General features: G+C 43.7%; 1 protein-coding gene across 1 annotated transcript; it reads left to right on the forward strand.

Annotated features, from left to right (window-relative positions):
• Nucleotides 1-622: 622 nt before the first annotated feature.
• On the forward strand, nt 623-27,669 carry RELL2 (RELT like 2). Its single transcript, XM_087721841.1, has 5 exons — nt 623-1,188; nt 13,105-13,173; nt 13,257-13,329; nt 16,934-17,125; nt 26,820-27,669. The coding sequence occupies exons 1-5, from the start codon at nt 981-983 to the stop codon at nt 27,346-27,348; spliced, it is 1,071 nt and encodes a 356-aa protein (XP_087577967.1). The 5' UTR covers nt 623-980; the 3' UTR covers nt 27,349-27,669.
• Nucleotides 27,670-27,988: the final 319 nt, after the last annotated feature.

Here is a 27,988-nt window from a genome sequence, read left to right on the forward strand (position 1 = left end):
ACATACCTCAGAAGGACAACGAAGCAGATGCAGAGATCAGTGCTGAGTCTGGCAGGCAGTTCTGGAAATAGGTAAATGGTGGGGCTGGTAGGGCTGTCGCAGTCTTAAAAAGTGACTTGTTTATATTCTGGCTTTTGCAGCCTTGCTGCAGTCCTATTGCTCGCCTTGGATTCCTACATTCGCAGCTGAACGCTGCCTTCTTTTTTGTGAGTACAGTACCTGGGATAGAGAATAATAAGAGACCGGGGTGGGGGGCATCAGCAGAGCCAGTGACGGGGGCAGTTTGCGTTTCCAATGTAGAAGCGTTGCAGCAAAGAGAAGCGCGAAAGCAGCCTACGCTCTGCCCTTGGGAAGAATCCGCGTCCCGGAAAAGGACAGGGCTGAAGCTAGAGGGAGGTCGCGCCAAGGAATCTAGATGAGAGGTATTAGTAAATATTAACCCCATCTACCCACCCACCATAGCTCTTGCTCCAAGTAGGAAAAGCGGTTGGGGTCCTCCGAGAGGCGATCACAACGCAGGAAATTATTACATATTGCAAACGCAGCAGCGACCTTGGGAAATGTCATTAAGGAAGAGGCAATGAGTGCGAAGGGGCGGCGGGAAAGTGCGCGGGCGCGCGAGCCAGCAAGCGATCTGGAATTGACTAGAAAAAGTAAATATGGGAATTGGAGGAAAGAAGGGTCGCAGTTTTCAAAATCTCTTAAATCGGAAAACCAAATACCTCGAGAGGAGGAGTTTTCTAAGTGTAGCTGAGAAGCAGGATGTTTTGGGAAGAGCCTTCTTTTCTCGTTTGTATATCTCACTTTCTGGATGGATAATCGCTCAATTAAGATCAAAATGTTGCTTTTAGGATATGTTTGTGAAGTGATGGATAGCAATAATAATAGTAGCAGTCACCACCACAATAATAGCTTCAGCAGGAACAACAAAAGTGAATCTCAAAGAACTCTGAGTCTTACCATCCGTTTTGTAGCTCCGGATGTCAGAGCACAGCAGCACCACAGATGGGGATGTGGACCCCCAACATGGCTTATATATGCTGGTCCTGCTGGTCTTGGTCTTCTTTGTCATGGGTCTTGTGGGCTTTTTCATTTGCCATGTCCTAAAGAAAAAGGGATACCGCTGTCGGACGTTCAGTGATGAATTTGACTCTGACAACAAGGAATCTCTGACACAACTCCAAGATGGTAAGTAACTGGAAGGTGGGGTGGGGAGAGAGAAACTAAATTTCTTGGCAGCATCTTGTGATGAGGAGTTCAGTCAAGCCAGAAACTGCTCCTTAATTCTGAAGTTGCAAACATGGTGCTTTAAAACAGTATATTCTATGGGGTAAATCAGACAGGATGATATGCAAGAAGGAATCAAGCTTATATAGTTGGATTAGTAGAGGGCTCAGAGATTTCAGATCAGCCATATCAAGTTTGGCATTTCCCACCCATCTACCCTTGTCTAGCACCTCTGTGAGTGGTATTATTTCTAAAATGTAGAAACACAGCTCCTAGTCTAATGCGTGTTGGGTTATAGCTGCTACCACTTTTGATAATTTGAGGTAAATTGACACAGAACTAAAGTAAACTTATATCAAAGCAGAATGTACATAGTTGTCTTTTCTGTTCTCCTGATTTTGCAGCTCATTTAGTTTTATTGTGCAAATATACTGACAATCACGTCTGAGAAATCTCCCCAACCAGATGGGTTTCAGAACCAAACTGTGGGAGGGGTAGGACTGGAGCAGTGAATATAGGCAATCCTATAAGAGCTGTTTCTATTAATGGAGATGATTCAAGCTGATGTGAGCTGCCAAAGGAGTTGTGGTATCAGCATAGGTAGTAATAACTGAAGAAGCCAAAATAGAGAGGCCTGTTAGGATGCAATTAATCTTCATATTTTAAATGGAAAACCTTTTAATGAGACTAACAATTGTCTAGATTTAGAGGTAAAAATAGTTTCCCCAAAATCACAAGTATTGTTTGCGCTACTTCCATTTTTCATTTTCTTTGAAGAAATGACTCCATTTGTCTTGAAATTGACTGATACGAAGATTTTAAAATGTGATCTTATTAACCTAGGTTTCAGTATTCATATTATGCATGCATCAACAATTTAATGACAGGAAATTGCGTTTCAATTTTTCTAATTTCTAACATGCATTTACAATTGTGTATAAAATGCTACTTTGTGCAATGACATGTGGTACATGTTGTAAGAGGCATACTTCTCTTGCTTCATAGGTACATTGTTTCTTGGAATAAGTCACCAGAGAAATAAACTGGCTATAAAACAGGGTTTTTCTTACTATCTTTCATGTACAAACATTTAGATTCATTTCTTTATATGATGATATCAGGTACTAAAATAAGGAGATTAAATTGCTTTGTACAGTTTTTCCCTGAAAATAAGATCTATCCAGAAAATAAGCCCTAGCTTGATTTTTACACATGTGTCCAATATAATCCCTACCTCCAAAATAAGCCCTACTTAAGACCCTGCCCACCTGGTTGCACAACATGAGGCAAGGTGCACAGGTAAAAATCAAGCTGGGGGGGGGTGGAGCTTCCACACATGCCCTGCAACCACTTACATTAGAACAGTTGCAGCCAGACCTCCCATATCCCGACACCTGCCTTGCCTTGCTGGCCCACTTCTGCGACCACTTGCTACTGCTTGCATGTGTTGCCCTCGGCTTCTGTTTCACCATCAGAGGCCTTCAGGAAAGGCCTCTGCAGCTGAGAAACGAACTCCGGATTGATATGTGTAGTGCCCCTGGCTTCTATTTCACCATCAGTGGTGGTGGAGGAGGGGATGGCCATGAGCTGGGTAACCAGCTGGGCCCCGAATAGTAGGACGATGGGGGATACACATGCCATCCAGGAGGAGGCTGAGGTTGCCCCAATGGACTTGCTACTGGTTGTTGCCTTGAGGGTGGGTGGGTGGGTGGGGGGGTCTACCTTCGGCCTGGACTCGCTGCCCTGGCTGGTTGGGGAGGCAGGCTGGCTGCTTGCGCCACTGAGGTTGGGCTCTGGCCCTGGTGGGTCAGCAGTGGCTGAGCTGGCCAGGCCACTGTCACCATGGACAACCCAATTCTGTGCATCAGTTCCACTTCTTGGATCTCCATGTGATTGACCCTCTCCCTCAGCAGTTCTACCGATGGGGTGTGAAGGGCAGTCAGGTTCTTCCATTCCCTGTGCTCATCCAACTTGGTGGTCCTCTTCGCTTTCCATCTTGGGATGAAAGCAACCAGCAATCGAGGGGATCTCAGGGAAAATTCTACTTCAGTGGCTTTTGGCACACACTTGTACCTGACACCCACCTCTGCTTGTTAAAAGTCCTCAGTGGCTGGAGCTTTCTTCCACGTCACTGGCTTCTTGGTCTTTTCCACATGGATTTGGCCTGGCCACCAGTGGGGGGGCTGCCTCACTGGAGCAACTTCCCCGCGGTGCAACCCCGACCAGGGCAGCACTAGGTTTAGTGGTCACTTCCCCTGTATTCTCTATCTCTGATCTTCCCTGAGTCTTTCCCACCCCTGCAGTATTGTCAGAAAGATGGTCAGGATTCAGGACCCCGGAGTAGGTTTATGAGATTTGGTTTAATGTCAAGGCTCCGACTAATGAACCCAAGCAAATTGGAACTCTGAGACTTGGCTCCTTCTCAAAGGTCTTCTTTAATGAGTACATCATATCAGCACAGCTTCAATGGAAAATCAAATCTAAATCTTTTCCTCAGTTTCAGTGTAATTAAACTAGGAAATAACTGTATCCCCAAGTGTCATAGGTCATATTGGCAAATTGGATTAATTGGCAGGCTCTTCAGGCACTCCTTTCCCACCCTTATCTGTTGCCAGTAGAGATGACCTTGGTTCTCATGAGAAATCTCTTTGTTGTGTGCATTCCAACCACCTTCTCCGCTTCACCCTCTATGTGGCAACTGAGGAATAGAAAGATGGCTGCGGCCAGGTTCAGCTCGAAGTTGACAGGAACCAGTGATATAGTACAGGTTCCATTTTACATTACTTAGCAGATCACAAGTTGAGCATGCAGTTGGAGAAGGAAGGGTGGGAGGAAGGAAGGAAGGAACGAAGGAAGGAAGGACGGACATCCTAAATTGGATCAAGAAAAGTAAAGTGTCAGGATTAACAAAAGTCATTCCTGCCATTTCTTCGTTAGAACCAGATTTTAAGACAGAGTTTTGTCACTGACAAATTAGAGTATGTGCAAAGAATAGGGAACATGGAACAAAAAAAATATGAGAAATTGGAGGCATTGGGTGTCTTTAAGCTGGAAAAAAAATGGTATTGAGACGCCAAAAATATCTTCCAAGTATTTGAAAAGCTGTTATGTATAAGACTAGGCAAAATTCTTTCAACTTATCTCAGAAGACAGGGGAAAAACAATGAATTTAAAATGGCAAGTAGCTATACATCAAGAAAAAAAATCTTAATGGTAAAATCAGTTTTAGAATTGAATGGTTCACCCTAGATGTTGGTTGGATACTCTTTCATTGAATACATCTAAACATAAACTGGATGGATAGATGTCAAAGCTGAAAGTGGCAAAGCAAATCTTTGATGGATATTATAATAAAATATTATAAGGGAATAGAAGGGGAACTCATCAAATTTGCAGCTGATACTAAATTGGCAGGAATAGCCACCACCCCAGAAGACAAGCTCAGAATCCAAAAAGATCTTGACAAAACTGAACAAAACTGAAGGATCAGGGGAGACATGATAGCAGTGTTCCAATATCTGAGGGGCTACCACAGAGAGGAAGGGGTCAAGCTATTTTCCAAGGCATCCGAAGGCTAGACAAGGAATAATGGATGGAAACTGATCAAGGAGAGATTCAACCTAGAAATAAGGACAGTGAAAACAATCAACCAATGGAACATCTTGCATTCGGAAGTTGTGGGAGCTTCATCACTGGAGGCTTTGAAGTAGAGATTGGACTGCCATTTGTCAGAAATGGTGTAGGGTCTCATACTTGGACAGAGGTTGGACTAGATGACCTACAAGATCTCTTCCAATTCTGTTAATCTGTAGCTGTATCTGTAAGTACAGATAAGGTCAGTGGTGAAATTCAATTTTTTAAAACTACCAGTTCTATGGGCATGACTTGGTGGTGGTGTCCTGTGACTGATTGGGCATGGCCAACTCAATGTCACTCATATCCATGCCCAGCCAGTCACATGCCCCCACCGCCACCCAGCCACACCCACAGAACCCGCTAGGAAAAATGTGTGTATGAGTCCATTCACGGTGGAGCTGCTGCTCCCTTTATGGTCCCCCCTGACCCCCTCCCTCCTTAAAGGGACAGGCTGCAGCAGCTCCTCTATGAACAGAGGGAAAACGTTTGGATTATCTCTGCTACATTTAACGTTGAAACCAAATGGTTTGTTAGGTAAGCTCCCCATTGGGAGAGCGAGTGCATTCAAAGAAGCGTTGTGAGAGTGGTGTTGGAGAATACACAAACCAGCACACAGAGACACTGCAGTTTAAATAGGCTTTTACTTTCATGGAAATAGAGGTATCAGAGTCCATTAAACAATCCAAGTCATACACGGTTAAGACAGTCAGTCATCAATGTCTTTCAGTTAAGGGATAATCCAAATAACATAGTCCATAATCATACAAACAGTCCGGTACAAAAAGTTTGCTAGCCGTTACAATAGCTCACGCTGATCACTATACGGCACTTCTAACAGCCAGCTTCCAAACACTGAGATTAGATCAGCATCTAACAGTGATTCTGGCTCCATCTTATGGCCGATTGAGGAAACAGCAACCAATCACATTTACACCATGATTTAAAGAAACAGGTTGCAGCTAATCCCTGGCCTTGCCTAGAGTGCAGGACTGCGTGGCACTCGGTGGCGAGAAGCTAGCTGCAGCACCCTGCACTCTAGGCAAGCCCGGGGATCGGCTGTGACCTTCGTTGCATCTGATCCCTGGCCTTGCCTAGAGCACAGGACTGCTTGGCACTCAGCTGGCAAGCTTGGCGCTCAGTGTGGGGAGGTAGGGGAGATTTGAGAAGCTAGCTGAAGCACCCTGTGCTGTAGGCAAGGCCAGGAATTGGCTGTGGCCTTAGTTGAAGCCGATCCCCGGCCTTGCCTAGAATGCAGGACCATGTGGCGCTCGGCTGGTGACTTTTGCGTGGGGGAGCAGGGGCAGAGGGAAGGTAGCTGCAGCACCCTGCACTCTAGGGAAGGTTGGTGATCGGCTGTGGCCTTAATTGCAGCCGATCCCTGGCCTTGCCTAGAGTGCAGGACCGCATGACGCTCAGTGGCGAGAAGCTACCTGCAGCACCCTGCATTCTAGGTAAGGTTGGGGATCAGCTGTGGCCTTTGTTGCAGCCAATCCCCGGGCTTGCCTAGAGCACAGGACTGAATGGCGCTCAGCCGGTGACTTTGTGGGGTGGTGGCAGGAAGCTAGCTGCAGCGCCTTGTATTCTAGGCAAGGCTGGGGATCGGCTGCAGCCTTTGTTGCAGCCAATCCCTGGTTTTGTGTAGAACGCAGGACCACTTGGAGCTCGGCTGGCAACTTCACGTTGGAGTGGCAGGGGTGGCGGGACGCTAGCTGCAGCACCCTATGCTCTAGACAAGGCTGAGGATTGGCTCCAACGAAGACCGCAGCTGATCCCCGGGCTTGCCTAGAGTGCAGGACCACGTGGCGCTCGGTGGCGAGAAGTTAGCTGCAGCACCCTGTGCTCTAGGTAAGGCCGGGGATTGGCTGTGGCCTTCATTGCAGCCAATCCCCGGCCTTGCCTAGAGCACAGGACTGCATGGTGCTCAGCCGGCAACTTTGTGGGGGGGAAGCTAGCTGCAGTGCCCTGTGCTCTAGGCAAGGCTGGGGATCGGCTGTGGCCTTCATTGCAGCCAATCCCCGGGCTTGCCTAGAACATAGGACTGCATGGCGCTCAGCCGGTGACTTTGTGGGGGGGGAAGCTAGCTGCAGTGCCCTGCGCTCTAGGCAAGGCTGGGGATCAGCTCTGGCCTTTGTTGCAGCCAATCCCCAGTCTTGCGTAGAACGCAGGACCGCTTGGTGCTCGGCCAGCAACTTTGCATGGGGGTAGCGGGGGTGGTGGGAAGCTAGCTGCAGCACCCTGTGCTCTAGGCAGGGCTGGAGATCTGTTGTAATGAAGGCCGCAGCTGATCTCCGGCCTTGCCTAGAGCACAGGACCGCTTGGCGCTTGGGTGGCGACTTCATGTGGGGGTGGCGGGAAGCTAGATGCAGCACCCTGTGCTCTAGGCAAGGCCGGGGTTCGACTGCCACCTTCATTTCAGCCGATCTCTGGCCTTGCTAGAGCACACAACTTCCTGGTGCTCAGCTGGTGACTTTTGCGTGGGGGGGGGGCAGATTAAAGCTAGCTGCAGTGCCCTGCACTCTAGGCAAGGCCAGGGATCGGCTGCGGCCTGCAACGAAGGCCGCAGCCAATCCTCAGCCTTGCCAGAGCACAGGACCATTTGGCACTCGGCCAGTGACTTCGTGTGTGTCTGGGGCAGGGATGGTGGGAAGCTAGCTGCAGCACCCTGCGCTCTAGTCATGCCCGGGGTTCGACTGCGGCCTTTGTTTCAGCTGATCTCTAGCCTTGCCTAGAGCACACAACCTCGTGGTGCTCAGCTGGTGACTTTTGCGTGGGGGAGTGGGGCAGATGGAAGCTAGCTGCAGCGCCCTGCGCTCTAGGCAAGGCCGGGGATTGGCTGCGGCCTGCAACGAAGGCCGCAGCCGATCCCCAGCCTTGCCAGAGCACAGGACCATTTGACGCTCAGCCAGTGACTTCGTGTATGTCTGGGGCAGGGACGGCAGGAAGCTAGCTGCAGCGCCCTGCGCTCTAGGCACGCCTGGGGATTGAAGGCTGCAACCGATCCCTGGCCTTGCCTAGAGCGCAGGACTGCTTGGCGCTCAGCCAGAAACTTTGCCTGGGGAGGGTTGGGGGCAGCAGGAAGCTAGCTGCAGCACCGTGTGCTCTAGGCAAAGCCAGGGTTTGGCTGTGGCCTTCGTTGCAGCTGATCCCTGGGCTTGCCTAGAGTGCAGGACCATGTGGTGATCGGCTGGTGACCGTCACGTGGTGGGGGAAGGGTGGAGGGAAGCTAGCTACAGCTCCCTGTTTTATGTGACTCTATAGCTGTTTTCATATGTTGAGTTGTGTGCTGCTTTGTGAGCTTCTGCAACTTTATGGGTTTTGATGGTTTCTGATTGCCCTGCTTTTGTTTTCCTGTTTTCCTGGGTTAATCTTGGTCCCAGCTCTTTTGTCTTTTCTATCCTGGGGGTTAGTTCTGACAGGAAACCGGAAAAGTGGAGTTCTAGGTGAGCTACTTTTAGTCATTGTCTTAATGGGTGTACTTAAAATTTACCTTTTCAGTGGTGTTTTTGTCTAGTGTTTTCTTCAAGGGAGAAACCACTGTTTTCTGTGGTTTCTGGTTCTGTGAGCTTTCTGGCACTGTTCTTCATATCTTCCCACAATACCTTGATGGTTTTTATTCCAGTGGCTTTGTCTTTCCTGTCCTTAGGGTTAGGGGGAAAACTGGTTTCATCTGTAGTCTTTTGGGGGGAAACCTATTCTTTTGGTGTTTTCCTGGTTTGTTTGGGTGTGTGTGTGTAATGTCCCGCAGCAGTTATCTACATATTAATAATGATCAAGTACTAATAATATTTCCTTATACATTTTAGTGACCTTTCCTTACATAATTGGTCTTTTCTTTCATGCTTTTAGATTTCTAACTTCTGTTTCTGTTAGTTAGCCATTGATAAAACAAATCCCACGTGAAAAAGTATTTAAGGCCTTCTTGATTTCAATTGTCAATTTATTCATTCCTGCACATTCTAATATTTATTCATTTTCATATCTTTGTTTTTCCACTGTTGTACAAGCACAATTCCAGCAGCTGTTAACATGTGTAAAATTAAATATGTATTGTATTCCCTTTCAAATACCCAACAAAATATTTCTGATTTTAAATCCACATCTTGCTTTACCATTACTTCTAACCATGACACCAGTAACTCTTGAACAGCTACTTGGACTGACCTAAGTACTGGACCTAATTCATATATTCCTGTTTTTTTGAACTGAGGAATAAATTTCAGAAAAAGACATCTGTATTACTCTGTGAATCTACCTATGACATTCATTCTATTTGATCTAACTTCTTAGATGAATTATATCTTTCCTGTTTGTTGGGGGACATCCTTCCTGAAAAGACTGTACATTGTTGGGTGAAAACAGAGGTCCCTTCTGTTAACTGTAGTCCTCAGCTTACAACCACAATCAAATCCAATATTGTTGTATTTTTTTGCAGTTAGTATTATTTAACAGGATGAAGAAGAGGCAACAGAATATGACCACTTTCTTCTCCACAAAAACAAGAGAGAAGCAATCAGCTGATCCACAACAGTTACCAGCACCAACATCACCAGCACCAACACCACCACCATCAGAACCAACACCACTTGAAGTTGGAGAAAGCAGCAAGTCCATCTCCTCCACTGAAGTTCCACAACTTCCTGACTGCTGGAATTTGCAGCAATATAGACACTTCAGAGATAAGTATGATGGACTGGCAGTATCCGACAAGAAGTTAGGTTGTGAGTACTGTGCAAAACCCATGTTCTCATTAGAGAAAGGTATTCATGTTTCTAGAGAGTGGAAACATTTCCAGGTTGTGCCAGCAGGGAAAACTAAGGAGACAGAACAAGCATTGCTCAGAAAAAAAATTAAAGGAACATTTTCAATCAAAAGCAAACTTTATTTGCTTGGAGAGCAGTAAACAACGGGAGCAGGATGTTTTAACCAAATCCATAGATAACTCAACTGACAAACATTTATCCAGTACTTGCAAAATATTTGTTACTGTTTACGATCGGGCACAAAGATGTAATTCATTCTCAGACATTGAAGCACAAGTAAATTTGCTAACTACAGTTGGAGTAGATGTGGGAGTTGGCTTGCATTCATGGAGATCCATGGTGAAAATAGTTGAATTCATTGCAAACGAAATTAAAACCACCATGTTTTCCAGGATTATTGCAAAGAATCTAAAGGCGTGCCTAATAATCGATGAAGCCTCAATGCTTTCAATGAAAACAGTTCTGATAGTTTTTTTTTTAGAGTTGAGGATCCAGAATGCCCAGCAATCATTTTCGTTGAGCTGTTGGAATTAGAGAAACAAGATACAGAGACCATATGTTCTGCAGCGATGGGAAGCTTACATAAAGTTGGGTTTACCACCAAATATCTGCAGAAGAATTTAATAGCTTTCTGCTCTGATGGTGCCAATGTTATGCTTGGGAGAAAATCTGGAGTCGCCACCAGAATAGCTCAAGATTTTCCAAACATCATAATCTGGCACTGCTTGAACCAGTGGATGATGCAATAAAAGAAATAAAACAACTCAATGACTTCAAGATCTTCCTTGATAAAATACACACCACTTTCCAGAAATCCTGCAAGAGCCAGAATGAGCTTTTCCAAATCTCTGAACAACTGCGCATTGAAATTGGAAGAGTTTTGGGATCAAGATGGGCTGCCTGTAGTTTAAGGGCAGCCATAGCTGTGTGGCGTGCTTATCCAGCGCTACATCCATTTTATCTGGGTGATGAAAGATTCCCAGGCATGGCTTCCCGTTTTGAAATTTTAAATTTTTTGAATGATTTGGCCCTCGTGATTGATATTCTAAATGAGATTTCTCTTCTGTCAAATGCCCTGCAGGGGAGAAACGCAGATATCATCAAGGCCGAAAAATTGGTATTGTGATCAATTAAAGCATTTGAAATGCTTAGACGGGGAAAGGGCCCATATGAAAAAAATGTTGATGGAATGCTAGCTTCAGAAGCCTTTAAAAACATAAAATTAGTTTCAAATCAATGATTAGTTGCCCTTCCTAGTGAAAACCTTTTGGCAAGCATCATTACCAATTTGAAGACAAGGCTGATGGATTGTGACCATCTAAAAACAGGTAGCCAATTGCCAAATGCAAACAAATTACAATTTCTCACATATTTGGAGCCAGATTACTGGAACATTGAAGATGTAGTCATCCCATGGGCAGAAGCACAGGCAGGATTGATTGAATTTGGCGAAATGTTTAATCATGAAATTGATTTGAACAACTACAGAGATTTTTTTGGGAAATGTGATCAAAGATCCAAACACCTACAAAATTCCTGACTATCAAAAAATCTAGAGAGCAAAGAACTTGCCTAACTGTTCCAAATATTAGTAATCAGATGACAATAAATGTTGTTGGCATGCCTGATAAGAGATGGGATCCAATTCCTATAGTCAAAAAGTGGCTCAGAGCACACTATCACACGGCTGATGATCCACGAGTGAAGACCAAGAAAAGTGCAACTGAGGAATCTGGGAGTCTTCCTTTCTGTGTCTCTTCTTTGTGCAGGTTATTGGAGCAAAGTAGTGAGGTGGTGGTGTAGAAAACCGGCAAGGACAGTCATCTTTTCTCTGTAAGTAGCTGTTTTATTGTTTTGTATGCTTGTTTCATCCTGATGCAGTGCATGCAATTGAAGAGTTCATTTCTGTGTCTCTTCTTTGTGCAGGCCATTCATTGGAGCAAGTGTGGTCAGTGATGTTGAAGACCAGCAAGGACAGTCATCTTTCCTCTGTAAGTAACTGTTTTATTGTTTTGTGTGCTGGTTTCATCCTAATGCAGTGCATGCAATTGAAGAGTTCATTTCTGTGTCTCTTGTTTGTGCAGGTCATTGGAGCAAGGTGGTCAGTGATATTGAAGACCGGCAGGGACAATCATCTTCCTTCTATAAGTAGCTCTTTTATTGTTTTGTGTACTTATTTTATTCTTATTTAAGTAGTAAGTGCACAAAATAATAAATTTCCTTTTTTTATATCTTCTTTTTGTAGGTCATTCATTGAGGCAAAGAATTCCATGACATTGACTTGGCCACTCCCACCCAGTCACATGACTGCCAAGCCACTCCCACTCAGTCACATGACTGTCGAGCCACTCCCACCTGGTCATATGACCATCGAGCCACTCCCACCTGGTCATATGACTGTCGAGCCACTCCCAGAAAACAGGCCACACCTACAGAATAGGTTCCAAAAAAATTTAAACCCACCACTGGGACAGATATAAACACCCTGCGGGGCTTGAGTTTGACACCTATGGCATAGGGAGTCACTTATCTGAAATGTTATGGGTTCTCCTTCTTGAGCAGGGGGCTGGACTAGAAGACCTCCAAAGTCCCTTCCAGCTCATTCTGTCCTGCCCTGTCCTAATTATTTTATAATAACAATGTATGATTAAATGTAGAAGAATATGATTCAGCATTTATATCATTCAATGGACAATGTAGAAGAAGCAATTTTCAGGAGAACTGAAATGTTATTGTTGTTGACCTATTGCATAGTCATTCTGCTTTCATGTTTTGTGTGTTTTTTCAAAATAAACTGCATTCATTAGCATAGAAATGAAAAATTACTATTGAAACCGTTCCCTGCCAGAGGTTTTTTCCATCTTTTTGGTTTGGTGTCCTTTATTAAATAGTTCCTTTGGTAAATCAGCCCTTACAACTGACTTTTTTTGCAAGAAAAATTAACCATTCATTCATTATTCATTCAATTTTTTGCTGCAAATAATCAACCAATTGTTCTCAAGTAATGATGGGAAAAAAATAAACAAATAATAAGCATCCGTAATTCAAAAGATTAAAGCATTACCTACAATTTTGAAACTGCACAAGGGAAATAACAAACAGAAGGGTTGAGGGGCTATATTGAAAGAAAAGGACAAAACAAAAATAATTAAGGGTTTGTAACTGGTCAGTAAAAGGGACATGGTGGCTCAGTGGCTAAGACGCTGAGCTTGTTCATCAGAACAGTGTTCCATGTGCCTTTGGCATTTAGTCACGACGGCCATATGACCATGGAGATGTCTTTGGACAGTGCTATCTCTTTGGCTTTGAAACAGAGATGAGCACCGCCCCCTAGAGTTGGGAATGACTAGCACATATATGTGAGGGAAACCTTTACCTTTTACCGGGGCAGTATTTGGGAGTTTTCAGGATTCTTCAAAGGTTGCACTAATTGCTGGATACAATTACTCTTTTTTCACTTCTATATTTCCTTTTGTTTCAGATGATGATGATGAGGATCTGAATGAGGATACTGTAGAAAAAATAGTGAAATGTATCATTCAAAATGAAGGTGGGCATAACTTTGTCTTAGTTAAGTAAAGCCATAGCACCCGGGGCCTTGTTTGATACATTTTTACTTTCTTCCCTTTTTAGCAAATGTAGAAGTTCTAAAAGAAATGCTGGGTGAAAGTGATGCTGATGTCCCACTGCCAGTGCCTGTACCCAGGTGAGGTTTGTCAGCATTCCGGAAAACCCAAACTCCAATGAAAAACTCAGAGACAGGCATTTCTCAAAGCTCCCATTTATTAGAGTAGATATATAGGCACATCTGGGAAAACCCGAATCTGAGATTTCTGGGCTTTCCCTCAGTAAGTCAAAAGTCCAAACACATCCCCTACACCCACCAGTCCATCACATGGTCTAATCCTAATTCAACCCAACTTGAGACATCACTTCAACCACTCCTCCTCCAGGTGCAGGAATACCATGACCTTGACTGAAAATGCTATTATATCTAACTACATTCCCTCTACTAAATCCCCCTTCCTAATTTCCTAAGGACAAAAATATGGCAGCGTGGAAGCTTACGTTGTTAATATGGCTTCCAAAGCATCCCGCCCCCGAAGAAAAAAGCATGTCCTGAAAAATGAAATAGACAAATCACAAAACAGGGGTTAATGTAATGTCTATCAAAACACTTAACCCCATATTCCCCCACCCCACCCAGGAGGACCTTTGTCAGAAAATTTATCATGGAATTGTTTCACTAGTCTATCAGCCTTCATATCCCAACTCTTTACCAGTTAGCTTCTGACAAAGCATATCTTTTCCAGAGTACTAAATACTGTAACCGACCCCAATGCAGTCTAAAGTCAAGAATCTTCTTAACTTCATAATGAGTTTCACCCTGCACTATCATAGGTTGGGGAGGGGCAGCTGGTATGGGTAGATTCTATCTCTGGTTTCAATAAGCTGCTGTGAAACACTGGCTGTATTTTCCCTAGTATCCAAGGGACGCTAAGTTGGACAGTCACAGGGTTTATCACTTTCACTATAGGAAAAGGACCAATGAATTTAGGTCTGAATTTCTTGCTTGGTAACCTCAATCTTAGGTATTTGGTTGGGCAGTGCCTTTCCTATCCGAAAAGGTGGTTGGAGAGACCTGTACTTGTCTGCCTGTTTTTTATATTTCTCAACTGCTTCCGCTAAAGCTTTTTTTGTATTCTCCCATCCTTTTTGTAATGAGACTATTCATTCTGTTAGAGACATGGAGATGGAGGGGGTTGTTTCTAAGCAATTCAGGCATAGGCACAAAATCCATGCCAGTAGTTATTTGAAAAGGAGTCAGCCCTGTACTACTATGTACTGCATTATTATAAGCCACTTCTGCGAATGATAATAAATCTGCCCAGTTTTTTGGTTGATAATTTACATAACATCTAATGTATTGTTCCACCATTGCTTTGGATTGTTCCACTGATCTGTTATTCGGGGGATGAAAAGCCGAGCTAAGCCCCTGGGACGATCCAATGGACCTCAGGAATTCCCTCCAGAAGTTAGCAGTAAGTTGGACTGGTATTACTCACTGTGGAACACCATGAAGCCTGTAAATGTGCTTCGCAAAAAGTTTTGCCAGCTTTTTGGCAGAAGGCAGTCCATGCAGGCTGTGAAGTGGGCTTGTTTGGAGAATAAATCAATGACAGTCCAATTTACCATATTTCCTCCACTTTCTGGAAGTTTGACAATAAAGTCCATTGCAATCTCCTCCCAGGGTTTTGTGGGAGGATCATTGGGGCATATTGGGCCCATAGTGATCCCGAAAAAGGTGGAGCAAATGGTGCTGGTGTCCACTGGCACTGGACCCACCCATGGCTGGGATAGAATCCCCAGCCTGGGGGGATACATTCCGCAGGGGGAAGCATGAAAGCAGGTTGGTAGCAGGGGGGAAACTGGCGGTTATATCATTCCTAATGCCACCTGCATCTGCTGTCTCCCTCCTGCTGCTTGACCCTGTTGGACCGAACTGATCCCTCGGTTATCTCTGGCTGAGTGGAAAGGTGTTGATGCCATGCTGGTTCCACCACCAGGTCCTGGATCAGGAAAAGTGAGCATGGGTTGCGTTAAACTCCATCTCACTTGAGGAGGTTGGGACTGCAGTGCATAACTTCCCACTTCAAGTCACTCAAAACACTCCAGGAGCCCTGTCAATGATTGACTTTGAGACGGAGGCAACAGATTCCAGTCCCAGGAGTTTTCAGATCCCAAAATTCTCACATTCCTCCATTCAGGCTCATGGGTTGTCTTCATTGGGCTGGAGTAGAAACAATATTCCAGTGGTCTTTCTTCTAGTCCCATCTCTAGAGTTGGATCGGACTGGCAACTTTTCCAGGAATCTGTCTCCTTGGGCCTAGCCTTCGTGTCATCTCTGCAGCTTCAAGCGTTCATACCACATCTTCAGAAGGAGAATACTGGGTCTTGATAAGTTCTCCGGTATCCATTCCCATGGCTCCTTCTGCGATCTCCTCTCTCCCCTTCATCTTTGCTGAGTCTTTGCACTGCCCAAGTTTTAGGTTGGTGCTGGGGCTCAGCACCCTGGACAGCACTCTTTCAGGGTGCTGTTTGACTACTTAGGGATTCAAGTTAATGTCAGCATTCCTTAAAACCCAAACTCCATTGAAAAACTCCGAGACAGGCATTTCTCAAAGCTCCCATTTATTAGAGTAGATATACAGGCACGTCTGGGAAAACCCATCCCCTGCACCCATTAGTCCATCACATGGTCCAATCCCAATCTGTCCCAACTCGAGACATCACTTCAACCACTCCTCCAGGTGCAGGAATACCATGACCTTGACCAAGAAGAAGAATGCTATTATGTCTAACTACATTCTGAAGGAGGGCACATCTATTAAACCCCCCTTCCTAATTTCTCAAGCACAAGAATGTGGCAGCATGGAAGCCTCCGTTGTTAATATGGCTTCCAAAGCTGACAAGGAGATTGTATAGGTTCAACTTGGTATCAATCACATCTTGAGAATGTCTCATGTTTTCCTTCTTCCTTCCCTCAGTCATGCTCAGGACTAAATCACATGATATAGTAGGGAGTGTACATAGGCATGTATGTGTATGATATACATTCTGCCTTATTATTCATTTTCAACATAACATGTGTAATGGAGATTACCAGCCATAGGTGGGGAAGTTTAAAAGATATTCTCAGCCATCTGTCTTGCAATCCCTCCACAATGCCACTAAGTGCTAATTGAGGATTTTCTTCCTGATTGTTTCAAATCCCAGAGGCAGGGAAAGAATGTGGTTGGAGAGAAAATATTTAGAGGTCTGCCCTAGCATAGCCTATGGAGTCTACAAGGATAGAGAAGAGTGGTAAGAACAGCTGCATATTGAATGCACGTGTGTACTTTTCACTCTATTTGAATGACTGTTAGATGTCTGTCATTCAGAGGGGCTAAAGAAGGTCAGGTTCAGATAGCCCTAGTTAATTGTTGATGCAGGATGTTAATTGTGTTGATGCAAGATGTTATATTGTTATGTAGCAATTGGGTAATGTTCTTGTACAGCTCCTATTTATTTGATTTGGGCCTCAGTAGATGTACTTTGTAGAAAATGGAGTTTCATGGATTATATCGTACTATCCCTGGGTTTGGAAATAGTCTGAGTGGAAGTCTGATTTTGCCTTCAAGTGCAGGTTTCTCTATGCTAGCTTTGTGTTATATGTGCTGATGGGGTTTGCTTTAGAATCCCATTTATCTAGCTGCTAATCTTTAAACATAATGGCCCAGCTGATTGCCTTTGTCTTTTCTTTTCTCCAGTGCTCTATGTCCACATCGCAGCAGCCAAGATGGTGGCATTCCTCATCACCACACAGTGCACTTAGTTTCAACACAAGCACCTTGCATTCATTGCAGCAAGAAAAAGAGACCTCCCTTACATCGTCAGGGCCGGTCAAAAGAGAGCAAAAGCAAGATGCACCCTGGGGAAACAACAGTTTTTTCAGTTGGCAGGTAGGTGTTAGTTTGCTTTATATAGAGGTATTTTGGATTAACTCACAATAAGTATCTAATGAAATACAAGCAGAGTAATAGGTTCTAAGGCATAAGAAAGCCCATTTGATGTACTAATTAATACTAGAAATTGGGAGAGTGTGAGTTCTAGTCCCAATTTAGCCACAAAGTCACTCTTTTTAGCCCTAGGAAGGAGCCGATGCAAACCATTCTTGAAATCTTATCAGAAAATTAAAGGAACTCAATGAGTGGAACTCCAACCTGGAGTGAAGGAGAAATTTCCTGACAGATTGTTTCCAAGGGTTGTGGATGCTCCCATCACTGGAGATTTTTTTAAAAATGGACAGCCATTTGTCTGGGATGGTATAAGGTCTCCTACCTTGGGCTGGAGTTTGGACTTGAAGATTTGTCCCTGGAGCACCGGGGATGTACCTGAGGATTTGAAAAGGTTCCCCTCTTCAAGAAAGGAACAAAAACAGACGCAGGAAACTACAGACCAATCAGTCTAACATCAGTACATGGGAAAATCCTAGAAAAGATAAAAAACCAGATCTGCAACCAACTAGAAGCAAATAAAGTTATAACTAGTAGCCAGCACAGGTTTGTTAAAACAGATCATGCCAAACCAATCTTATTTTATTCTTTAATAAATTGTGAGATTCAAACCCCCTCAGAGAAACATCAGGACACTCAATTGAATAATAAAAAGAGCTCTTGTTACCACTTGCAAAGAGATTCCTAAACCCTTCTACTGCATCTCAACACACATCACCATCATCCATTCAAGGAGTTAGACCACCCAGTGAGACACCCCTTAAGTACACTATACTTAATTACTCACCTGGGCGGATGCATCGGTGTTGCCTGATCTCTCTGCTTAGCCTGCTCCTTGTTCAGTTCTCCATCAGTTCATTTTGGTGAAGAGCAATCCTCTCCTGGAAAAGGAGGTACCCCTTCCCAAATGCCAAAATTGTGGCATGGCATCCTCAGGTATCTCCTCATCCAGCAGACGATTGTCTTCAAGTCTGTTCCGCACCATTTGTGAGATTCAAATCCCCTCAGAGAAGCATCAGGAGACTCAATTGAACAATAAAAAAGCTGTTTATTCTTATTTCTTTTGCAAAAGGGTTCTCCCCCACTCTATTACAAGAGACAGGAGAGAGCAAAGTATGAACATGAATACATGATTTAAGAACATTTTCAGCAAAGGAGGAAAACAACCAAATGGCCCTCATTCTCATTGGCCAGTTTGTGTTAGATAAAGTTTTGGCTATTTTGCAGCAGTTTCCAGGACAAGAAATCCCCCTAATAGTTGCTACATTTCTTCATAACATACTATCAATCTTAGCATGAGAGCTGCTTTTCTGCCAATGTTACCCTGACCTGACCTGGAATGTACTAATCAATTTATAGCTGTGTTTTTCCTAAGTTTCCTACACCTCCTTATCTTAATGTCTTTAAAATGGTTAGGTTATAATAGAGTTTAAATATGGAGTTTCTATGGCTCTTTTCTTTATAGACTCACTTGAAGGCACGTAAAATGCCATAGCAGCAATATTTTAAATAATAGAACATTTCCAATTTATCCAAATGTACAAGGGAATCCTTTGTACACATAAAACCATCAGTTTTTTTTAAAAAGTTGTTCTACAATGAATCAGAAGCCTTAAAGATGCATATAAGTGGTTGGGGGTCTAGGAGTCAATGCAAATACTGTTTCCCTGAAAATATGACCTATCCCACAAATAAGCCCCAGCCTGGTTTTTTTTACACATGCACCTAATATAAACCCTACTCCTAAAATAAGCCATAGTGAGGTGGGGTAGGCATGGTCAGCATAGGAGGCGTCTGGCAGCAGCTGTAGCTTGCACAGCACAGGGGAATTGAGTACCTATGTGCAAGCAGCACAGGGATGGGTTCTGGAAGTCACTACTGTTGGTTTGCTCATGGGCGCACGTACACACTTAACATGCTTGATGCGCACTGCGAGCACATGCACAATGCAATAAAAATTCCTACGCGCATGCGCAGAAGCAAAAAACAAGAAGGAAGCACCATAGGCACCGCCCAGAGAACCAGTTTGGGGGCATTGCAGGCCTGGGTTTCTGCCAGTTCCAGCGACCCAGTCACCAAACCACTACCGGTTCTGCTGAATCTGTCCAAACCGGTAGGAACCCACCACTGGAAGCAGCAGGTGGAAGGAAAGGTGGGGGAAGGCAAACAATCCAAATGTACAGGCTACAGGAAAGCCGAGCAGAAGTGAGCCGGAGTGGTGAGCAGCCACAGGAGGTTCGTCTTCATGTCTCTCAGCTTGTCTGCAGCCCACTTGGTGTGTTGGGATCACCTATCTTCTGCTCTGCGCCTTTTGCTCTGCGCAGCCCCAGAGTTCACTGATCAAGCGACTGCAGCTGCTGCCAGATACAATTGGTTCTTGTGCACTTGCCAGATCTTGTGCGTGTGCTGGGAGCTGGGGCACCTAGCCAGGCTGATCACCCTGAAATCATGTTTCCGCTAAAACAGATCCTTGTGTTTATTTCGGAGGTAAAAGTAAACAAGACTGGGTCTTATTTTTGGGAAAACATGGTATATAGAATATTCCATAGCATTTATATGCATGTGAATACATCATTGTTACCATTGAATGACGTACCTAAGTGGCATCATGGCATTCCTCATAATATAGAGTTATAGAGTTACCTACTTTATTATTTGATTATTTTGTACCATGTTTTCCCAAAAATAGCCTGATTTTCAGGCCTGCACCTAATATAGGCCTTATATCAAATAGCAACTCTAGTTAAGACCTTCCCACTTCGTCCCACCGCTTGGTTGCTTGGCACACTGGTGCTGCCATCATGAAGTCAGGTGAAGCAGGTGGCAGTAGATGGAACTGCACCCTGTATCTGTGCTCCTCAGGAGCCCTGCAGCCAAGGTACCCATACTCCAACTGTCAGCATTCCAAATATCATCCAGAATTAAATCAGAGTCCAAGGCAGAGCTTTCCTCAAAGTTCCAATTTAATACAAGAGACATGTTGCTACATCTGTGGGAAACCCGAATCTGAATGTTTCCTGGGTTTCCAACTCACTTGAAAGTTCATCCTCTTGCCCCACACCCACAAGTCCATCACATGGTCCAATCTTGAACTGCTACACTGGCATTTCTATCCATTTAGTTCCGGTCAGGTGCAGAGGTGTGGAGACAAAGAATGACCTTGGGCTTCTAGAAAGGAATGTTTTTTTTTTGACAACAACACATTCTACAATTCTACTCTTTACTATTCCCCCTCCCAATTACCCCACTAATGAAACAGCATAGTAAAGAAAGAGAGTGTGTGTGGCAGGCCAAAGATCCTAAAAGGAATATGACTGCAGGCCTGACACCAACACTTTTACCAAGCAGGAGGCCTCTGGCTTGGGGCCACAACTGAGCAGGAGGCATGCACACAAAGAGGTTGGATTGGATTGCTCTCTCTGTGTCTCTGTCTCTGTTTCTGTCTCTATCTCTTCCTCTCTGTATCTCTCCCTCTCTCTCTTTCTCTCTCTCCCTCCCTCTCTCTCACACACACGACATACATACAGAGGTTGGATCGGATCTCTCTCCCCCCTCCATCCCTCCCCTCTCTGTCTCTGGCAGTGGTGGTACTTTGGTGCCTGGCCCCACTTCTCACTCAGCCACTTTCCCTCTTCTCCCCACTCCTTCTCCTGTCCTTGCTCTGCTTTCCATCTCTCCATTGCATTGCAGCACCCAGGATCCACTTTGACAGTGGTGGGGTTTGGGGGATGGTCATTCCCCATTTGTAGTGTGGCCACAGACCACAGTGGCAGGAAAGGCAGAAGTCAATCCCACCCATCAGATCAGCCTGGCAGGGGTGGGATGGGGTGAGAAATTGAGCGGTGCTGAAAACAGCTGAAAGTGTGGTGTTCTGGAAGATTGTTTGAAAGGGGCAGCATTGCCTGCAATTCTTGTTACTGGGAGAGACTGTGCATTGTAGCACACACTTCCCACAATACTTCCCACAATATTTCAGGGCTTGATTACAGAGAGGCAATTTGCTCTGGAAGGGAAGCGGGGAAGAAGTTTGTCAGGAGAGATCCTGCCCAGCAGTCAAAATTTCAATACCACACAGGTTGCCCTGGGGTGATGGGGGTTAGGCTTGTATTAGGCATTGTGGGTTAGGGTTAGGGGTGGATGTTCTGATTGAGGGGGCCCTTAGGTAAGCCACGTGTGCAAGTGTGGCAACTCCACCCCCTCCCCACCTGCCTTGCCTCGTCTTCCACCCACCATCTGCCTCGCCTTGTCCTCCATTCCCTCCCCACCTCACCTCGTGGCCGCAGCACCAGCACATTATTCAGCCTCCTGCAGTGCTGCACCGATGCCGGAATAAGTGGGTCACCACCAAGAGGCAAGGCAATTGTCGGGATATGGATGGCCTGGCTGCATTACTTGACCTCCTGCTTTGGTGCTGTGACAGTGCCAGAAGAAGTGGGCTGCTGCATTTGGATGCTGATACAAGGCAATTGTTGGGGTGTGGAGTCATGGGGACCCTGAGCTAAGCCACTGTGCCCATTGGGTAGCTCCACCCACCTGTCTCGTGGTGGTGGTACTCAAAAGAAATAAGAAACCCACCAAAAAAAGCCCAAGTGCTTATTTCAAAGCCTAAAAGAAAATAAGACTGGGTCTTATTTTTGGGGAAACACAATATCTTTTTAATTGGTCACATTTACCACTTTCACAAAAAATCAACATCAAAGAAAATCAACATAACCAAAATATTAATTGCATTTATTATTTGAATTTAAGTACATTTATTGTTTGAGTTGTCAGTTGTAATAAATAAACACAGGGAATCAGATGTAATACTCAAGCTAAAGCATCACCACATTAATACCTAACCTGAATCTGAATATCAGTTCCCAAGAAATTTAAAATAATTTCTGTATATTTTCTCATTATTACTGATAATTTTAAAAATCTCCACAATGGAAACAATTCTTGATGTTTTCTGACTGGTCAAGGATAAAGAATATCAATATTCCTTCACTTAGATATATTGATATAAAAATTGCAAAGAAGGAAGACTATCGGAATTCAAATTACATAATAGCTGCTTTTAATCTGAGAAGGAACATAATTCTTAATTTGAAAGAAAAACTATATTTAATACATATTTTAGTTTTGATTTCATAGGCATATTCAGACACTGGATACTTTCACCTCTGTGACATGCTCTATGCCACTATGAAAACAGGCCTGGATCTTTGAACCATTTTTTTAAAAAAAATTGTTAAAAGCATTAAAAGTAAATAATAATACAAACTAAAAAGAAGAGAAAGAAAAAGGTACAAGAAAAAATTCCAAGAGAAAGAAAAAAAATTGAAGAAAGCAACTTCTCATCTCATTATGAGAAGTATAAACAATTTCATCCCATAACTCATCTGTTAACAAAATGACACAGCTGAAAAACCTTGGACGTCTTTTAGTCCAACCCCCTGCTCAATATGTAGTCCTCAACAGAATTACATCCACATGGAGGGAAGTAAGTAGTGGGATGCCCCAAGATTCAGTTTTAGGCCTAGTACTCTTCAATATCTTTATAAACAATATAGATGAGGGAATAGAAGAGGAACTCATCAAACTTGCAGATGACAATAAGCTGGCAGGAATACCCAATAATCCAGAAGATAGGCTCAAAATCCAAAAGAATATTGACAGACTTGAACACTTGGCTCTATCTAATAAAATGAAATTCAAGGTAAATATAATTAAGATTTTACACTTAGGTAAGAAAAACCAACTGTTCAGATGTCATGGTCAGCTCACTATGCAAACCTTGCTCACAACCAGACCTCAGCAATGGGAGGGAAGGCGTTGAAATGCAAGGTGGTATTGGGGAGGGTAAAGGAATACAAATGTGCCAACTTGAAGCCTGAGACAGATCCATCTCCTCAAGGTCACTGGCTGGGAAAGTCCAAGATGGAGAGAACGTTCCCAAACCAACATAAGTGTAACCAATTGGCTAGACAATGGACACTGGATGGACCAGGGGAAAGGGGACAGTTTTCCTATGCTGTTTGTGCATGAAAACGTTTCGCTTTTCCACTTCTGTATTGACATGGAATTTTCTGTGAAGTTATACTCTTGGTAAAAGATATCACAGGAGTCTCCTTTGCTCTCTCAACCAGTAGGTACAGACTACGTCAAACTTGGCTCAATGCCAGTAACTGTGAGAGGGATCTTGGAGTCCTAGTGGACAATCACTTAAATATGAGCCAACAGTGGATTCGACAGGAAGTTCTCCAGCTGGACAGACGTGAGGGATGTGAGCTCTGAAGAGCCTCACATGAACCCTGTCTGACAAATAAACTCTGTGGATCCTTTTTTGAATCAGAACCCCCCTGGAGTGGGGGTGAAGAAGGGGCACCTTCTCATCAGACCCAGGGGGAGGCAACAGGTCCCTTACAGGCAGGGGTGGGTTCCTCCCGGTTCGCACGAACCAGATCATCGGTGAACCCGGAAGTAATTAACTTCCGGAACGCCAGTACCACTCCTGGCCCCTGTCGCTGGGTGCCTGCAGGGTTTTTCTTTTTAAAAAACGCCTCTCCGGATGACCTTGAAAACCTGCAAGGTTGCTTTGGAAGGGGACAGATGGGTAGCATTTCCCCCTGCCCCCCTCCCTGGGTGCCTGCAGCCAAGGAGCCTGCAGCCTTAAAGCAAGCCTTTGCACAGTAAACAAAATCTCACGAGCGAGAGAAGTTTGGGTTTGTAAAACTCTGCACCCCCTGAAATGACAATTTTGGTGGCCATCCCTTAAAAAGGACATTGAAACAGTTATGTTGCTGGCTGCCCTGCCTGCACAGCAGAGAAGTGCAGGCAACAAAAAATTCCTTATTTCCTGCATCTGGTAGCCGATCCTTCAGTACCCTGGATAGAGATTTCTATAGATTTTATCCTAGAACTCCTAGAGAGCTCCAGAAACACAGTAATTTGGGTAGCATGGACCTTTTTTTCAAAACAGGTCCCCTTGGTCCCATGCCAGAAAATCCCAATGGCCAAAACTCTAGCAAAACTATTCTTACTTCATATCTACCACTTACATGGCACTCCATGCCAAATTATATCAGATTGGGGGAGGTCCAGTTTCTGGGTTCTCCAAATTCTGGAAAGTTTTTTTTGGACTTTCTGGGAAGCAGCTAGGGCCTCAGTTCTAATCACCAACCTCAAACAAATGGGGCGATGGAACGAGTTAACTTGGTTCTGGAACAATACCTCCAATGCTTTATTAACTACCAACAGGATGACTGGACCGACTGTTAACATTTGTGGAGGTAGCATACAACAATTCAGTGTGCACCAGCAAGGGTTTTACCCCATTCCAAATAGTCACAGGCCAAGAATTTAACCTGATGCCTGAACTACTCACTACTGAACCAACAATCCCCTCCCTAAAGGAGTGGATCAACCAGCTAAAGACCACCTGGCCCATTGTCTGCAAAGCCCAAGATGAAGCAAAAGCAGCCTATAAGGCTTAGGCAGAAAAACAGAGAGTGGATCCTAAACCATTTCAAGTTGGGGATCTGCACTAATCTTCCATTGCAGCCTATTAAAATCCAAAGTGACCTCAGTCTTATGACCCATGCCACGCACCCCCCCGCTTTACTACAACCCATTATGGTAGAGGGCAAACAACACTTTGAGGTTAAACAGATCCTTGATACGGCACCATGGGTCTACCCAGTATTTAGTGGCCTGGAAAGACCTCCCCACATCTCAAAATGAGTGGGTTCACAAAAAACACAGAGCCACTAGATTAATCAAGCACTTCCACCAACTCTACCCTGACAAACCTAACTAATTGTTCTTATTATTGTCTTCCCCTTTATTATTTTCTTTGTCTCCAGGTGGATGTCTTCTTTTCTTAGGGGGGCAGTATGTCAAATCCCATTGATCTCTATCAGGATCTTGTCTTTCCAGAGGGAGGGGGAGGATTCGGGCTACGCTTGCATGGGATTTTCCTTTGTTCTTGTTCTCTGCTTTGATGTCGCTTTGGGATGTTGGGGGGGGGGCAGAGAATATTCCTTGGGCCATCTGTTTTGTCTCACCACTGGAGGAGCAAGGTTGTAGTGCCTGGGAAGTGCCTGTTATCACCTTCTCAGCCTGAAGTTCTCACAACATCTTCACATTTTGGGATTGGCACAAAGATGAACTGGACATTGGGAGCGGCCCTGGAAGCAGCCGTTTAACCTAACACTCCAGTGCACGAAATTCAGATTCTGCCTGCACCCTCTCTGCTATCACTGTCTTCCAATAAAAGTTCCTTTTGAAATGCTATTCATTTCAAGAGTTCTGCTTTCTTGAGAAGGCTGGCAAGGCAGGACCTTACAATTCTGTTTCATTATTTCATTTTCACTCATTCCTCTAATATATTGATAACATACTGAATTTTATTTCTGTATTTTGGGATGTTATCTATCTCATCCAATATTGGGTAACCTACAAATTTGGCAGCATAATCACCCCTATTCTTCAAATTCATTCATAAGAATACTGAAAAAAGAGGACCCAAAACATTTCTTTGTGGAACCCCACACAGAATCTCTCTCCAATGTGATAAGGAACCACTGGCAAATACTGTTTATGCATTTTGAGACAGCTATGTATATATTTTAATTATCCTGTCATCCAGCCTGAATTGTATGTCATTAAGTTTTTTCCAGTTGATTTGCTGATGTCAATAAGTGTACAACAACACCCCCTAAACCTATTCAAGACATTATCCAATCAAAAAGTGAGGCAAGACTAGTCTAGCAAGATTGATTGGCAGATCTATGATGGTTTCTAATTTTAATCTTTGCCAAATTTCAGCATAAGATTTATCATCTGCAGTTTGTTTGGTCTTTCCTTTTATTTATTTTTACATACACACACAAACACAAACACACACACACACACACACACACCTCCATTAAGCTACAGTTAGATTCTGCTCCTTTAACCTGCCCTGCTAAAGTGCATACTTTTTTGTTAGAGAAAACTGAACCAAAATAGGAATTGAATAGCATACTATTTCTCTGTTAGCATTATGGTAATTTAGCAGCTGAAAATTAAGAATTCCAGCATTACATTCCCCTCAGTTGCTGTATTAGTCACTCCCTCAACTAAATTTTCCAATGGATGGAAATGAATGCATTTTGGATAGAACTATTAATAAAAGGTCAAGGTTTGAAATAAACGATAAGAGCAGATGTTTGAGAAGGTGCTATTGAAAAACAGCTTAGATAGACAAATGGGAATGAAGAAGCATCAGTAGTGAAGTTTAGCATACCAATGCAGCAAGAGTATTGAGATGTTCAGATTTCAGTGTTCCAATTGGCTAATTCTTTGGAAATTTAAAGAACAAGCTAAGAAATAAATAGAAGAGATAGATAGGAATTAGGTAAATTTCCACACAAGGCCCATTCCCTGACTTCTGCCCAAGTCAAAATAAATCAATCAAAAAACACATGAGGAAAATGTAATAATAATTCTTCTGCAAGTTAAGCAAAAGGGACTAACAAAACCCATCATATTTTGACACTTAGATTCTGCCTCTGGATCTTAAAATCTGATCTTCACTGACCAGGCAACAAAAATGATGTAGGTTTTTTCTGAATAATTTGCTGATGCTGAATGATCTATCTTTTTCCACCCCTAGATTTCATGTCACTCATATTGAGAAAAAAATCAACCAATCCCAGGAGGAATCTTTTCATGAGAAGATGCCGGACGTAGCTGATACAGACCAGGAGACTTATAGCAATGAGAAACTTCAATGGACTGGGTCACAGAATGGAATTGTTCATACAAACGGAGTACAGGAAAGAAAATTAGTTCAGCCAGATTCTGAAAGACCACCAAAGGAGACTACTGCAGATGACTTAATTCAATCAGAGTCTCGTTTAAATATAACAGCCAATGCAAATATAGCCATAAATGAAACAGAGGGAGGATACCCTAAGACACGTTCTTCACAAGAAGCAATAAACTCTGCTGTTAGTTATGCAACTGAGACTAACTCCACTTCAGGACCCAAAGACCTTTCATCACAAGAGCTAGAGGAGGATAAAAAAGCTGAAAAGGTGGGCCATCAGAGAGTAGCTTATGAAGTATTAGACCACAAACAAGGACAAGTTCTTTCAATAGGACCCAAACTGGAAATGGGCCCAGTAGAGCAAGTGGCATAAAGCATCAGGTAGTTACTTCTAATTTCTTTCTTGTTTTCTCCTATATGCATCTAGAAATTCATAATCTGAATTTTGTTCTTTCAGTATATAAAGCTGCTAGAAAAATATAAATCAAAGTTCTAAAGGTATAGAGTGTGCTGAGGCTATTGAAAGAGCTGGAATAGTGTTGCAAAAATTCCCTTGTGAAAATGGTGAAATAAGGGCAATATCTTTAGGGAAATTGAAATGCCAAATAAATATACATTTTTAAGAATTCCAAATACACAATTTTCAGTGAATGCTGGCTGTGTGTAATGATAATACTTTCCTGATATGGAACTCTCTTGTTGTCTTGTGACTGATGATTTCTTGAGATGAATGATACGACAAAAAGAGACTACTATAGGCAGGGAAGCCAAAAAGAGCACAGATGATATTCTTATCTGTATTTCTGATGGAAAGTCAACCACTGGCTCAAGGGTGGTGCCATAGAAAGAACTTTGGATTGGGGGGCCATGCTTTACAGTATCTGCAGAAAGGGCTTCTGGCAGGGGATGGACGACAACTAACAAGAGCTGGGAAGAATGTGTTTGGAATGTGTTTCTAGTTTTAGTTTAAAGCCCAATTAGCTTAGCTTATCCAAAGGCTTTAAACTAAAACT

Source organism: Thamnophis sirtalis, unplaced genomic scaffold (assembly GCF_051295495.1).
Source record: "Thamnophis sirtalis isolate CommonGarterSnake01/CBP01778 unplaced genomic scaffold, rThaSir2_p1.2 scaffold_8, whole genome shotgun sequence".
Classification (NCBI taxonomy): Eukaryota; Metazoa; Chordata; class Lepidosauria; order Squamata; family Natricidae; genus Thamnophis; species Thamnophis sirtalis.

What these genes read in the sequence shown, in the direction of transcription:
- RELL2 (XM_087721841.1), top strand. Translation starts at nt 981, where the DNA reads ATGTCAGAGCACAGCAGCACCACAGATGGGGATGTGGACCCCCAACAT. An exon ending in ATGTATCATTCAAAATGAAG is followed by an intron (nt 13,174 to 13,256) that starts GTGGGCATAACT and finishes TTCCCTTTTTAG; the next exon opens with CAAATGTAGAAGTTCTAAAA. An exon ending in CTGCCAGTGCCTGTACCCAG is followed by an intron (nt 13,330 to 16,933) that starts GTGAGGTTTGTC and finishes TCTTTTCTCCAG; the next exon opens with TGCTCTATGTCCACATCGCA.